Raw genomic sequence first — 15,351 nt, 5'->3', positions numbered from 1 at the left:
TGCAGTTGATCCTTGAACAACACAGTTTGAACTGCGTGGGTCCACTTATACTCAAATCTTTTTCAATAGTAAGTACAGCCATACTCCCCAGTCTGCGGTTGGTTGAATGTGGATGCTGGACCACCGATACGGAAGAACCGCAGATATGGAGCGTCGACTATAAGTTATGGGCGGATTTTCAACTGTGTCGAGATTCAGCACCCCTAACCCCCACCGTGTTCAGGGTTCAACTGTCTTACTATTACAGTTTACTATAAAGGATACAACTCCGGAACAGCCAAATGGAAGAGATGCCTAGGGCAAAGTATGGGGTAAGGGACACAGAGCTTCCATGCCCTCTCTGGGCACGCCACCCTCGATGTGTTCACCAACCTGGAAGCTCTCCGAACCCTGTTGTTTAGGGTTTTTATATAAAGGTTCCATTAAACAGGCATGATTGATTAATCATTGACCATTGGTGACTGAGTTCAATCTCCAGCCCCTCTACCCTCCCTGGAGGTGGGGGTGGGGCTGAAAGTTCCACTCTTTCATCAAGGCTGGGTCTTTCTGGTGACTAGCCCCCATCCTGAAGCTATCTAAGGCTCCCCACCCCACCCCCGCCAAGAGTCCACCTCGTTATCATAAACTCAGGTATCAAGGGGTAACAAGGGGCTTGTTATGAATAACAAAAGACACTCCTGTCACTCAGGAAATTCCTGAGGGTTTTAGGAGCTCTGTGCCGGGAACTAGGGACAAAGACCAAATATATATTTCCTTTATACCACGTTGTCCCTGCCCTCCCTCCAGGGCTCCTGCGTCTAAAACCTTGCCAGTGGGCTTCCTTAGCCCCTCTGTGGACACCTAGGGCTGAATTGGCCAGTGGCCTCTGAGGCTGGGAAGGAGCCGCAGGAAGAGCCCAACCCTGGGCCGGTGTGCCTCTTGTCATGCGGGGAGGACGGTGCTCACGCAGGGCCTTTTCTTCCTAGAGCACCCTACCTGCTTTCTTAGCTACTCTCCCATGACTTAGAGGACAGCATTAATCTCAAAGTAGCACTAATCCCTTTTTACAAGAGAGGGAACAAATCCTGGAGTTCTTTGGGCAGAGGCCACTCACAGCCATCAGAATGGAAAGGACCCACATTCCAGCCCTTTCTTCTGTGCTTTTCAGGCTGGTGAAGCTGTGAGCTCTGTAGCATCAGACTGAAACGATTCAGAAGTTTACCAAGTTCCTTCCCACTTGGGACTGCCCTAAAAAAAAGCCTCCATATTTCCATCCTCTTTTATCATAGCCACTCTCTACAGTTATCATGGAAGGGAATTGGTGGGACCAGAGCTGTTAAATCTAGACATTTATTTCCCTGCAGTCAGCCTAGATCTCTGTGATTCTGTCTTTCAGAAAAGGCAGCTAATTTCAGTAGAGATACCCCCACCTATCACTATAATAGTTTACTAGGTGCAGTTAGTTACAGCTCGAATATACCAACGGGCTTTATGTGTAACTGCCATACTTATGCTGCTTTGAATTGATGGTAAAGTGCTAAAATATGAGGTATGTGGTTTCATATGCTATGATTTTACGGGGGTTCTGTGTTACTTAATCTCTCCCTCCCCCTATAATTCTAGGTAAGCTAGTTGCTTTCTCATTATCCAAATAGTTTTAAAACAAAGCTTTCTCCACATTTTTTGACTACTTCCTATGTGCCCATTTCTCACCACCCTCCTGTCTTCTGCTTGCTTATAAGTTAAACACAAGTCATTTGCATTCCAAAAATGCCTTCTTGCCATAAAAGCAGGCAGTCAGCTCCACTTTGGGCTCTTTCAGATAAGCAGCGTTCATGTAGCTTGTGACTCGGCAGTACTAGCAGATTTCCTTGGGACCCAGTGCCCTGATCGGAACAGCATGCCCTGGCAAGCTGCCTGGAGAGCCCAGCAGCCAAAACGAAGTAAAGCCTGTTTCACAGAGTAATCCCGCCCTTCCATCCAAGACAGAAATCATCTGGGTGGAAGCCCAAATCCCCAAGACAGTTCCAACAGGCCTGCCTTGCCTGCCTGTTCCGCTGCACTTTCCCTCTCCCCCGCAGCGAGCTTTGGTGGACAGGCCGCTCTGCCCTTCGCCGGCGGAGAGGAGACGAGACTGCTTTTGCCCCGACAGGCAGTGCAGCAGGCTGTCCTGTCACAGCAGCCCTGGGGAGCAGCACGCGCTCTCGACTGAGGGCCCTCGCTGCCTCCCTCCCTCTCCCTCATGTGGGGTGTGTGCGTGCGTGTGTGTGTGTGTGTGTGTGTGTGTGTGTGTGTGTGTTTCTGTCCAGCTTCTGGGAAAGGGTGCAACCCTCTTGTGGGGGATCCCAGGCAAAGCAAAGCCGTTGCCCTGCTCTGGAAAAGTGAGCAGGCCAGATCCAGAGACCGACCACACGTAGAGCAGCAGATGGCTTGCCCTGGTGAGATCAGGAATTCACTCAGTCCCCATGACTTCTCCAGGGAGTAGCGGAGGCAGGGAAAAGAGTCCATAAAGGAAGGTAGGAGTTGGGTGCGCTTGTGTAGGAAGCACCTTTTCTGTGCTGGCCAGGCCTGAGGCCTTCCCTCTCCCGTATTCTGTGGGCTGGGAGGCCTGCCAGTATGCCTTGAGGCACGAGGGTGGTTGAGAACAAACTACTTCAGTCTGCTTCCTTCCTCTCTTCAGCCGGAGAAACTGCACTTTTATTTTCAGGAATGTGTTCCTCCTTCCCTCCTTTCTGTGGATAGTTAACTGAATGCCTTCTCCAGGCACGAGTTACTGTGCCAAATCCAAGTACACAGAACGGTAATCGGAAAACATGCCTGTTCTCTCCTTGCAGGACCAGCATGCAGTGAATAATCACACAGCTGTACAGTAACTTTGAAGTTTTGCCCACTGCTATACAGAGAAAGTATGGGGGTAGTGTAGTGCAGTGGTTAGACACAGGCTTTGGAGTCTGTATGGGAATAGTCATAATGGTAGTATACAACTCATAGGGCTGTCGTAAGGGTTTCGGAGATAATGCATGTAAAACGCTTATCACTGTGCCTGGCCCAAAATATGAGGATTGCATAAATGTAAGCAGTTTTTATTATCATAACTGACTTAATTTAGATCTGGGGGTCAGTGGAGACTTCTGAGGGAGCAATGTTCAGCCAGCCAAAAAGGTGGAGGTAGAAGTAGAAGGAACAACCTATAGGAAGGCTCGGAGGCAGGAGGGGCTCACGCTTTGAGACTCTGAAAGGCCAGCGTGATTGGAGTGAAGTGGGTTGGGAGAGGGCAGCAGGATCAGGTGGTGATGCAGGCCCCCCAGGCCGCATGTGGACAACTTTGTATTGTATCCTAGGTGCAGAGTATTGTATATTGTATTGTATACAAGGTGTATACACCTAGGTGTATCCTAGGTGCAGAGTAACCACGATCAGATTTATGCCAGAGTGTTAGCAGCCTTCTAACCTATGAAGTGTACTTTCTTAGTGAGGAAAGAGAGGCCAGGAGAGGAGGGACACTGGGCTGTGATTGGTGACATCACAGAACCTTTCGTGGTTCATTGGGAATGAGGAACCGGAAAGAAGTTAACCTCTGCCCTCATTAATGCTTCAGAGGAATCTGCCTATGACCTCAAGGGGCTTTACTTGGGGGCCTGCTGTGGAAGGGAAGTTGGCATTGTATGCATGGGGGCGGGTATTGTACCTGTGTATTAGTTTGGCTGTTTCTTGGTTGGTGGCTCTTTGTTAGTCAGTGAGGACACACACCCCCCATTGCAGTGGCACTAGCTCACCTCCGAGTCACACTGCATCACCCCCGCGCCACTGGGCTTGAGTGTGCTGGCGAAGTCACACTTGGAGCCCGAAGGACGCTCACATTCTTGGCAGTAGGGTCTCCCAGCTGCTCTTGGCTTTGAACATTCGTTGCTGCTTTGCAGAGTACAGTCTGCTCACCTCAGTTATAGGTCACACTCCTCTCCCCTCCATCCCGTGCTGCCCAGAAAGAGCAGTATTAACTCTGGGCTGGCCTAAGGTTCACTTTGTCATAGTGGTTTTCTTAAACACATATATTGGGCTATGCGTTTCCTTGAAAGTCAGGAAAAAAACAGAGCCCCTCATATGGCTCAGAGCAGGGTCCAGAAGCCCTCTTTCACAGTTGATGACAGTAAATACATGGGTGGCTTATAAAGGATCAGCCAGATGCTGGAGCCATATGATGCCCCAGACTTGGTGTGATATTTTCTTCTCTTCCTTTCAGATCTCTTCTCTCCCTTCCTCCTCAGCATTGAGATTTATGACGTGGCTGTGTGTACGTGCAATGGCGTTGGAAATTTATAAAGCCACAATGCCTAGCTGTGGGGCTAACACCCGGTCAGGCGGTCATAATAGAGTGCTAGTGGCATTCTGTCATGGGGAGAAAGGAGGTCTGGCACTGCCAGAAACAGATCTTGATTGGCGAGGGAATTACCAAGGGAAGACAGCTAACAAAGGGGCACTGGAGGGGCCAGAGTGACCCTAGTGTTCAAGTAATAGAAGAGCCAGAAAATCATTCCAAGCACATCCAAAACAGGAAGGCAACAGGGAGATCTAGTGGGGATTCTTTCATGTTATCAATAGTAGAACTTCATCATAGGAATAAAGCACGGACACTGTCCATTGGCTGCTGTCTGTCGAGAGAGGAGGCAGCATTTTTTCTCTGGCTTTCCCTGCTTATCCTCCAACTGACAGATGAGAACACTGAGTGGGGTGTGAATGAAGAGATGAATGTGTATAAGTAAACAAGGGAGGAATGGAAAATCCTCCTAACCCGTAATGAATCTGGCATTTATAGGATAAAGCCTGCGTGTAATATTTAAAGGATAAGGGAACAGGGGATTAACATTGGAGGGAGTAGCGTGATGTTTTAAATGCACAGTCAAGGTGGGAGGGGGGCTCGAGAGGGAGGGGACGTGGGGATGTATGTATGCACACAGCTGATTCACTCTGTTGTACAGTAGGAACTAACACACCATTGTAAAGCAACTATACTCCAGTAAAGATGTGAAAAAGTAAATAAAAATAAGCGCACAGTCATCCGAGACAGAGACTCGAGTGAGCCAGTTCAGAGCCTGCTCCCCCCACCATGTACACACAGCTCTGTGGCCTTGGGCTTAGCCTCTCTGAGCCGCTATTTGCTCTCTGTAAAATGGGAATAAAAATAATAATATTTGCCTCAAGGAATTATTGGGTGGATTCACTATGATAATTCTAGTGCAGAGCTTAGGAAAGTGCCTGGCACATAGTAAGCCCTCAGCAGAAGTTAAGTGTGATTATTATTGTTTTATTATTATTATTTCAGCGTGCCAGCCGTTTGTATTACTTGCTTTCACATGTGTATTCTCAGTATTCACAACATCTTGATAGTCATTAATAAACAACCCCGTATTTGTTGAGGAACCAAGGCTTTGAGAAGTGGAATGATTTGTCCTCAGTCACCCAGCAGCTGTAAGACAGAGCCAGGATCAAAACTGAGGTTACTTTGGTGTCAAAGCCTGTGTGTGTTTTTAATATTTTTCTGCCAACTGGCCTGTTTTGGCCGAGCCCTCAGAGCAGGCCATCCTACAGGGAGGCGCTGCTGTTGAAGCTTGTTAAAATGTAGAGAAAGGGCGGGGGGAAGGCATTATGCTGTGGGCTTTACGTAGGTTATCTCGTTTGTTCCTTGCAGTAGTCTAAGAAGGTGGGGGTTGAGCCGCTGTAGAGTCAGATGTGCAGAAGTTAGAGTCAGGATCCGAACCTGGATCTCCCTGACAGCAAAATTCAGGTGCTCCTCCACTTGGCAGCTTGCTTTCCACTTAGATCGTTAGGATAATAGCTGCTCCCTTAGCCCTGTGCTAAGACCTCGTTCAGTGCACCCCAACAGGGCGTATGGTGGGGACCATTCTGTGTTGTGCAGAAAAGGAAAGGAAGCGCTATCGCCCAGGATCTTAGAGCCAGTAAGTGGCTTGTGATTCCGCGCTACGCTCAGCCACACTCCAGCCCTTTCACCTTCTGTCGTGGCGGGGGTGCTGCAGTGTGACCCTCAGGAGGAGACAGGCTGCAGTGTCACTGTTGGCATTTGACCCAGAGAGGTCGGCCCCCTTCAAGACAACTTGGACTTTATGCTCGACGGGGTTTCCTTTTCTCCCAGAGTTCTCAGCACCCCTCTGGCCTTGAAACTTAGCCTGCCTGAGACTTACCTCTGGGATACAGGAAAGAAGAATGGCCTATTAGATGCATTTCCTTAAAAGTTGACAGAAGTAGTTTAGTAGTTAAAGCCTGTCTGATGTGGGGTGTTTTACAGCACTGGCAGCACCAATTTAAAAAAAAATTTAAGGACTAAAGTGCTGAGTTTTATATCTAAATATAGAAAGTGGAAAATAAACAAGTCAGAGTTTGTCTTGGAGGAAGTATTGATTTGTTGCTAGAAAGGAAACTTAGGAGGAACTGAGTCCTGGTGTGACCGAGCAGGGGAGAAGCCTGGCCGGGGCAGACTACGGAAAGACTTCAGGCCAAGAATGCCGGTGCCGAGAAGTGGTGCTTGGGATCCAGGAATAAAAACTTTTTTGGACGTTTCAGAAAATCAGACGTGTACCAGAGCAGAAGGTGGTTCTCCTCTCGGTTTCCAAGTTCCTGCAGGTCACCTCTCCATTCTCCTGGGGCCCCTGGTGTGGCAAGTGCCACAGGCATCTCTCGGACGCTGTGATGGGGAAGTCAAGGGTAAAATATGCCAGTTCTTAGCCCATAGGGAACGCCTCGTGGCTGGCACTGCTGGGTCATCTAGCCTTCTGTCACCAAAATAGTTTTGAGGAAGACCACAGCTGAAAGCTCTGTGAAGGATCTTATCTGCCATGTTGGGCGCTCAGTAAATTTTAAAAAAAAATTTATTTATTTTATTGTGTTGTATTTATTTTTGGCCGCGTTAGGTCTTTGTTGCTGCGCACAGGCTTTCTCTAGTTGCGGCGAGCGGGGGCTACTCTTCGTTGCGGTGTGCGGGCTTCTCATTGCAGTGGCTTCTCTTGTTGTGGAGCACAGGCTCTAGGCATGCGGGCTTCAGTAGTTATGGCTCGTGGGCTCTAGAGCGCAGGCTCAGTAGTTGTGGCACACGGGCTTAGTTGCTGTGCGGCATGTGGGATCTTCCCAGACCAGGGCTCGAACCCATGTCCCCTGCATTGGCAGGTGGATTCTTAACCACTGCGCCACCAGGGAAGCCCAGTAAATACTTATTGAAAGAAAAAATAAGGCCTCTTTGCTTTTCTATTTTTTAATGTCCTTTTGAAAAATCACACGTGGCCGTGGTTTAAATAATGTGTAGAGGCTTGCTAACAAATAAAAAGCGCCAGTTTTAATACTTTTTGGAGATGCTTTGTTCCTGAAGTATCTGGTATTTATTTTTCCTTGTGTATTGCCCCCCCATTTTATTGAATCATAGATCTTAAGAGTCAGAGGGACCTTAGAGGCCTGGACCATCTTCTAGAGTGGTGGCAGTTCTCACAGTATGGTTCCTGGACCAGCCGCACTCAGCGTCACCTGGGAATGTGTTGGAAATGCAGATTTTTGGGGCCCACTCCCAACCAACAGAATCAGAAACCCTACAGTTGCAGCCCTGTAACCTATATTATAACCAGCCCTCCAGGTGATTCTGCTGCCCGCTCAAGTTTGAAAACTGGTGATTTAAAACGCAGTAGTAGAAGAACACAGGCTCTGGAAGCAGATGGGGTTCAGATTGCAATTCACTAGCTCTCTGACCTCGCGCATGTTACGTTACCTCTTAGCCTCTGCATTCCCATCTGTAAAATGAGATTAGTAACAATCTCTCTGAAGGAGCTATTGTGAGAACAGATGTAAAAATGCACGGTAAGGACTTAGCATTGTGTGCCTCACACATAGTAAGCGTTCAGTAAATGGTTTATTACTGCTGTTATTAGCTGTCTTCTTAGACCAGGTATTAATCTTTTTAAACAGCGTCCCAGACAGATGGCTATCCAGTGAGAAGGGAGTTCAAAAACTCTGGCCCTTTATAATGAGTGACAGCTGTAGCTACTATTATTTTATATATTGAGAGAATATTTGCCTTCCTGTCATTCCCAGTCTAGTCATAGCTCTGTTCTCTAGAGCCGTCGGAACAAGACTGTTCTACATAGAAATTGTTTAGATTTTTGAAGGTAGCAGCCTTGGCTGTTCTGAACTGTCTCTTGTTCTATTCCCACATGTTAACTTGTTTCTCTTGTTCTATTCCCAAAGATTAAAAGATTCCCAAAGAAATCAGTAGGGCTCTGTATAAAAAAAAAAAAAAAAAGACCTATTGCTGAGATTCTGCTATGGTAATGGGTCTTTGGAGATTTCTGGTATGTAGAGATGCCTCATAGTTTAAGATTGAAGCTTTCTCAGTGGGGCCTCTAGCCATGGAACAGATCTTGTGGCTGGGGGGTACTGCTTTCTGCTGGCAGGGGTGAGCCAGAGTCAGCCCCTGAGTGTTTCTGTGTGGGTCTGTGGGTCCCAGGATGCACACCCCTTGGCATCCAGCGTCTCTGCCTAGGGGCCTGCTCCAGGCCCCCGGCCCTTTCCCTGCTCCGGTCCCGGGCTCCTTGGCAAAGCTGCCCTTGCTCTGTCAGCCATCCTGGTTCTCACCTGTGTTGCTAGCTCTGTTTCCCGAGCAGTCTGCAGTTTGAAGTCTGCTCTCAGACTTTTGATTTTATTTAATTGTTGTCTAATTAATAGTTGTGAAAAATTGTACTGGCCAAGCAGATGATACCTTTCCTAAATTATGCCATGTTGTTGTGTAGAGCGGTGGCAGAATTGCTATTTTAAAGTGGGATTTCGTAATATAAACATGTGTCCAGATTACGGGAAATACTAAGTTGATGATTAATTGATGCTGTGGAGCCGGCCTTGTGGTTCAGATGCTTCCATTTTTGTGATCATCCATCTAGTGAGGTCTCAGCAGGCCCGCGCCTCCGATAATTTCCCGATTGCTAACTTGCAGTTTGTTTTCTGCCCTGTGATACCGGGGCAGGTGGCCATTAGGAGACAATGCAGAGGGCACCTCTGTCTGCGCTGAAGGTCAGGGTTGCCAGAAGGTGATGAATGGCCTGAGGCTGTCAGGATCTTCTCCAGGTCCGAGAGCCTCTCCACCCTGGGGCTCGGGAACTGTGGGTATTGCTACTTCATCATCGAGGACTTCTTAAGCTCCTGCCGTTTGTATCATTGTTTTCTTTGTATTAGAGAGGGCTGATATTCAGGTAAAGAGAAAAGTGTAGTGATTTTTTTAAACCTAGGGCGTGAAGATTTGAATCTGTTGACACATACCCAGGGCTTGTCAAAACGTGGGTGATTTCATGTGTAAGCATGTGACGTGTTACCCGAGATGTGAAATAGGTAGAAAGTTTAAATATGTCTGAGAATAGTTTAGAAAAGTCACTGAGGAAAGAGACCATTGTAAAATTACTAACTAGGGATGGTGAACAGGGGCCATCCTGACCTCTAACTTCTGGAGGTTGACAGCAATAGAGGGGATGGACCGTCTCAAGATTGGCTCCCCAGGGTACTGAGGGCCAGTGGGTTTCACTCAAATGTGGTGTTTCTTTGAGGGGATTGGTCGGGGGGGGGAGACTGTGGTCTGGACCCCAGCCTGATGGTGGATGAATGTCAAGCATCTTCTGGAACAGTGTGGAGGCAGAAGAGTAGCAGAGGTCCTGCACTTAGACCACTCTGCCTCTTACCAGCTAGGACTTCACCTTTCTGAATCTCCCTTTCTCATCTGTATTCTCTCTCCATCCAGTAGCCCCACCATAAGGGGTTGAAGATTCGATGGCATCATCATTCATCTAATAAATGAGTGGTGGATGTGGGAAAGCATGTAGCCCAGTGCACAACATGGTGACCACGCAGGAAATATTAACTCCAGAAGGGAGGGCAGTGGGCAGGGTCACCACTGGGCTGGGGTGTGTCCAGGGCCTCGAGTTTGGATGGTGTCTGCACTTGTGCCGAGTACGGTGATGGCGCAGCTCCTTCGTAGCTAGGCATCGCACAGCAGGGCGTCCTTGAGGCTGGTCTGTTGACCCCCTTTTCTCTGGGGTGAAAGGGCCCATGTGCAGTTAACAGCTTTTAGGCTATAGGGAATTGATGGCTTCTGCTTTGATGTTCTTCACAGTTCACCTGCCACCAATCCGGGGCTCCAGAAACAGGCCGACTGCGTTTATCGCGCCTGATGGGTGCCTCTCCAGAGGCATCAGTTAGGTGATAACTGACGTTGAGACACTTGGCTCTCAAGAGCCTCCTAATGGACTTCAGGGCCTAGTCCTCTCTCCACTGTCCGCACTGCCTTCTGGTGTTCAGTGGTGGCTCCAGGGTGCTTCCTCAGTGCCCCTTCAGCTGGTCAGAGTTGCTCAAAACCGTGATCTTCAGAAGGGAACCAGGGTTGGTTTGGCCATGAGATCCCATCTTGGTTTTCACAGTGACGTCATTGTCCTTTAGACCCATGGTCTTAGGGGCGCAACAGTGGACTTTCCTTCCTGGAGAGGAGGAGAACCAAGTTGAGAGACAGTGCTTGGAGTCCACTGCAAGCTGCACAGTACTTCCTGTGTCAAGGGGTGGGGAGTGAAGGGTGGAGGGAGTCATTCTCTCACTTGGTACTTTATATCCTCCCATGTTATTATTTAATTGAATTTTAGCATTGCTTTTTTCCTTACCTAACACTGTACACCAAGTAAGTTCCAAAAGAATCGCAGAGTTAAATGTAAAAAAATAAGTTGTAAAAGAACAAGAAGGAAGAAATAGAGAATATCTGATCTAGAACAGGAAAATCCTCTCTAACCATAAAAACAAATGAAGACATCATAAAGAAATTGATGGGTCTTGAAAACCTAAAATTTTTGAATTATGTACTTCCAAAAAATTCAGTACACAAAATTAGAAAACAGATAACAAAAGGGAAAAAAACGTAAAGATGTATAACATTAACATAGTCAGTTCCTTAATATTCAAGTACAAAATGAGAAGAACCACTGCTATAGGAAAATGAACAAGAACACGAATAGGAAATTCACAGAGTAAGAAACACACACGGCCAAGAATCTTTTAAACTTAACTAGCTATCAAAAAACATAATTGTGGGTTATTCCTAACAGTGAAAACTTGGAAAAACCTAAATGATTAACAGTAGATTGTTTTTAAGTTACTGTGTATTTTGATGTCTTTAAAAATCATGTTGTAAAAAAACAGTTAATGATTTACGTTCACAACATACTTTGTAAATGAAATGGGTGGGTTAAATTAACAGTGTTCTTTCCATTTTGTTAAAAAAAAAAAACTAAGATTCCAGAGTATACATCAAAATGTGGACAAAAGATATCTTTGTCTGATGTGCTTCTGTATCATTTTAATTTTTACAAAAAGCAAATATTTTTACATTTTTAAGTGAAAAAGAAAATGGGCAAAAGTGAGTTGAAGCATCTAGGTAAGTCAAGAGTGCTTCAGCCCTGTTCCTGTCTCCCAGTGGGTGGTGCCTCATGGACTCTCCCCTTCTTTCCTCAAGTGCAGTCCTCCTCGTTCTCTGCTCTCCACTTCCTGCTCCTAAGACACCTGCTTGTTTCTTCTCAGGACTGAGCACTGAAGGCATCTACCGGGTCAGCGGGAACAAGTCAGAGATGGAGAGTCTGCAAAGGCAGTTTGACCAAGGTAAGGCCACAGCCCAGCCGAGCACCGGAGGCAGGAGCCTCAAAAGCCAAGGCGTGCTGGCCGGGTGACTGAGAAGGAGAAGGGGTTTGGGCCCTGTCAGCAAACAGAAGTGTCATCCCCGCCAAACCTGCTTCAGCTGGGCTGCTCCCGCACCCCACCATCCAGGCACTGTTCCGGCCCGCGCCTCGCTCACCAGGAAAGGGCCTTGCTTCCCTTGGACTGGGCTGTGCAGGGGTGAATCTCAGGCACATGATGTAAAGGTTGGGTTGAGATGACAATCCCCTTTTGCCAGGGCCACGGGAGTACCCTCCTCACAGAGTCCCTGCAGGAGAGAAACGAAGCAAGGGAGCCTTTTGTGATGAGCTGAGCCTTGGGCCCCAGACTCCCGAAGCGGAACTCTCCTGAGTTAGACTGGCTCTTGGCAGGGACTTCTGTCTCCTAAGCTAGATCAGGTCTGAGAGGCCTAGAGCCAGATGGCCAAATCTATTCCACCCTAACCCAACAGCCAAACTGTAACACCCACCAATGCCAGAAGCAAATGAGCCAAAGCAGTAAAAATTCACAGATGTCACTGACCAAAGAAGAAAGGAAGCTGGGGATCAAAGCAGGGTCCAACTTAGCATGTGACTGGGCCTCAGGAGACCAAGCCAGGCAGCCTGTGCGGGCCTGCGGGAGCCAGCAGCTAAGCCTTGTGCACTGGGAGCAGGCGCCCCACCCCAGCACCCAGGGGCCCATAGCACTTCGTAACACCACAGTCAGTCTCTGCTGGCTGGCAGCGGGAGGAGGTGACCCAGGAGAGAAGGAAAATGTGCGTTAGTCTTGCAGGATAGGAAGCATGAGGTCAGAGTGAGGGTAAAGCCACCCTTGGGTATACACTTGATTATATGCCAGAATCTGTAACATGGGTTACATACAGCCCCCCAATAGAAGCAGCTGATATCTATCAGTAGATGATTTGTTACGATCAGAAGTGCAGTAAAGTATGTAAAGGAAAATTAGAGACAGAGGTCAGAGGTATCATAAGCTGGAAGGGACCAGCAGGGGGAATGAGCCTCACTACCCGATCACCACAGGAGCAGGGACGGGGACGGCAGCCCAGCTGTTGGCAGCATTTCTGTAACCTTCCAGGAAAAGGGAGCTGGCCTTTTGGGAAAGCCTCCTCCTGTTTTCCCTGAGTGCGAGGGTGTAAGGAAGAGGTAGCAGCACATCCAGGCCAAACAAGGGGAGTTGGATGGCACCGAATGGGGGGTGCAGCTCCTCTACTCAAAGGCTGACCTTGGAAGGTTGGGTGTCAGCCTCTGTCTCTGAGTCTCAGAACTCTCTTTTCTTCTTTTTTAGCAGCACCCAGGGGTGCCACCTTCTGTCCAGTCTGTGATGATCCTGAGTCCCTACCCAGCCTCCAGGCCTGCCCTGGGCGGCGCCCCTGGGTCCTCGTTTCTCTGCTTATCCCCAGCGCTGAGTGTTCCTCGCTTCTGCCCGGCTTACATTGATCTGGCCTCACTCTCCCAACTTCCTTTCAGATCACAACCTGGATTTGGCAGAGAAGGACTTTACAGTAAACACTGTGGCAGGGGCCATGAAGAGCTTTTTCTCAGAACTGCCAGACCCCCTGGTCCCATACAACATGCAGATCGATCTGGTGGAGGCACACAGTGAGTAGTGGCAACCGTGTGTAGCTTGTGGGCCCCTGGCAGCGCCCCAGGCGGACTCTGTGTTGGGCAAATTGAGGGAGGGGGTGCAGCACCTTAAGAATGGGTCCTGCCCTCAGAGAGCTGACATTTGGACTTTTGGAACCGAGATGTGAAGGACGTAAGGAAAGGGGACCAGCAAGGTGGCACCGAAGGGGCTGACACATTAGACCCCTGCCTTGGTTGACCAGAGGTGCTTCTCTGAGGGTTCTGTCAAGGAAGTTGCACGTGGCCCCAGAACTCCGTGAGCTGAGAGCCTGGTTTTGATGTCGGACTTGGGGCACATCTCTGCTCCGTTGCTTGTTCACAGTGTGTGCGTGGCCAGCGTGACCTTCCCTGGCCCTCAGTCATCTCTGTTACCATCCCTCCTCGTATTTATTAAATGAGACTCGGAGAGGTCTGGAGGCAAGGCTGTGTCACAGACCTGTTAGGTGATAGGTGTATTACTTTCCTTTGCCCTCCTCTCGCTCACCCCTCTTCTCCCAGCTCTCTCAGAAGGAAATTAACGTGTGGTGCAGAGCCAGATAGCCTCTGAGGAAGCCATCCTCTTGAGGGAAGGGGACAGCTCCGATGGCCCTGACCAGATGGTCACTTGAGGCTGCAGCAGGTTAGCATCTCTGGTTTTAATGGTCACCTCGCACGCCATCCTGCCTGCCCCGAGAGCTGTTTCTGCCCTGGCTTGCCTCTCTCCAGAGGCATTTGTCCACCATGTGGGAACCTTCCCACTGGGCAGCCTTTCCTGGACTTCATGTAGTGCTCTAGGCGGGGGGCCTGACCTCTCCATCTCCAAGCTTTCCACGGGGTGACATTTCTGAACTTTTTTAGCCAAAGGCAGCCTTCTACTTTGTACCTCTGGTGGGGTGGACCAAGACCCCAGAAGCAGCCACTGCTGTGCAGCTACAGAAGGGAGTGTCTTTGCCAGCGACCAAGGGGGTGGGGAAGTGGAAAGGGAGCTGTGGTCCTGGGACCCCAGCACATTAGTCTTATCTTGCCACTGCCCAACTCAAAAGAGGGAGTTTTAAGCAAACACGATTTACTCACAAAGCTGAGAGTGTGGGCAGAATTCTGGGGGCTGTCACAACTTCGCAGGACTTTTAAGATGTGAGTCATGGACTCTCAGTGGCTTCGGGAAATAGAGGTGCTGACAGAAGCCCAACTGTGGAGGGGTGTCCCTGTCAGAACCTGACTGCTGTCAGTGCTGCAGAGCCCCCAGAGTCTCTGTTCTGTGGTCTGCCTTTCCTGCGATGTTTGTTTCCACAGTCTAGGTGCCGCCTTCACCACCATATTTTACACACACCATCTTAGCTGATTGAAATTGTTCACTTCCCCAATCTTATCCAAGCCCACAGGGGTGGGTAGAAGCACTGGCAGCTTCTGGGACTGTCATAGGGTTCCTTGGCCTTCTTTCCCATCTACCTTCTCAGGACAGGAGTCTGGGTTTCTCCAGATGACTTAGGGGGTGGGGACAGGTGCCAGCTTCTGCTCTGGTCCTACCATCCAAAGATAGAGGTCCTCCCAGCAGTCACTTCTCTAGCAGGCTCCAGGCTGGCTCAGATGTGAAACACATGGGAAATCTCCATCCAGAGCCAGCTTTCTTTCCATGTAAGCTAAGCTTGTCTCTGGGCAGAAGTTGGGAAGAGAAGGTGTGGGCTGGTACCCAGCTTGCTGGAAGCCCAGAGATTCTGGACAGCGTTTGTCTTGACTTGGCGCCATCTAGAGGCTTGTAGAGTCCTGGCACCCCGCAGAAAGAATCCCATTGTTTCTGCGGGAATTGCTGACATAGCGTCTTTTTGTTCGGGGAGGGTCACAGGGGGCAGGAGAGGAAGGTGTTATTGATAGGGAATCAGCTGCCTTCCTACAGCAGCTTCCGCTGCCTGCCTCTGCTGAGGAAGGGAGCTTCTTGCTGCTACTGCAGCCTGGAAAAGGGTGGAGATTTTCCGCTTCCTCTTCCCATTGTGTGTTTCCTGTGCCCCAAGCTAGTCAGCTGGAGCTCCGTTGTCTTGAACCT

At 49.0% G+C, this 15,351-nt stretch overlaps 1 protein-coding gene across 1 annotated transcript in view; it reads left to right on the top strand.

Annotated features, from left to right (window-relative positions):
* The window catches only part of ARHGAP35 (Rho GTPase activating protein 35), a 71,398-nt gene that overhangs the window by 48,064 nt on the left and 7,983 nt on the right, over window positions 1–15,351 (top strand). Inside the window, exons 3-4 of the mRNA XM_065898946.1 lie at window positions 11,578–11,655; window positions 13,176–13,307. Of these exons, the coding sequence (XP_065755018.1) occupies window positions 11,578–11,655; window positions 13,176–13,307 (210 nt within the window). The remainder of the gene's footprint in view (window positions 1–11,577; window positions 11,656–13,175; window positions 13,308–15,351) is intronic.

The sequence above is a fragment of the Phocoena phocoena genome, chromosome 20 (assembly GCF_963924675.1).
Source record: "Phocoena phocoena chromosome 20, mPhoPho1.1, whole genome shotgun sequence".
In the NCBI taxonomy this organism is placed as follows: Eukaryota; Metazoa; Chordata; class Mammalia; order Artiodactyla; family Phocoenidae; genus Phocoena; species Phocoena phocoena.
The sequence above is the reverse complement of the archived record's forward strand: the minus strand, read 5'-3'. Positions and strand labels throughout refer to the sequence as shown.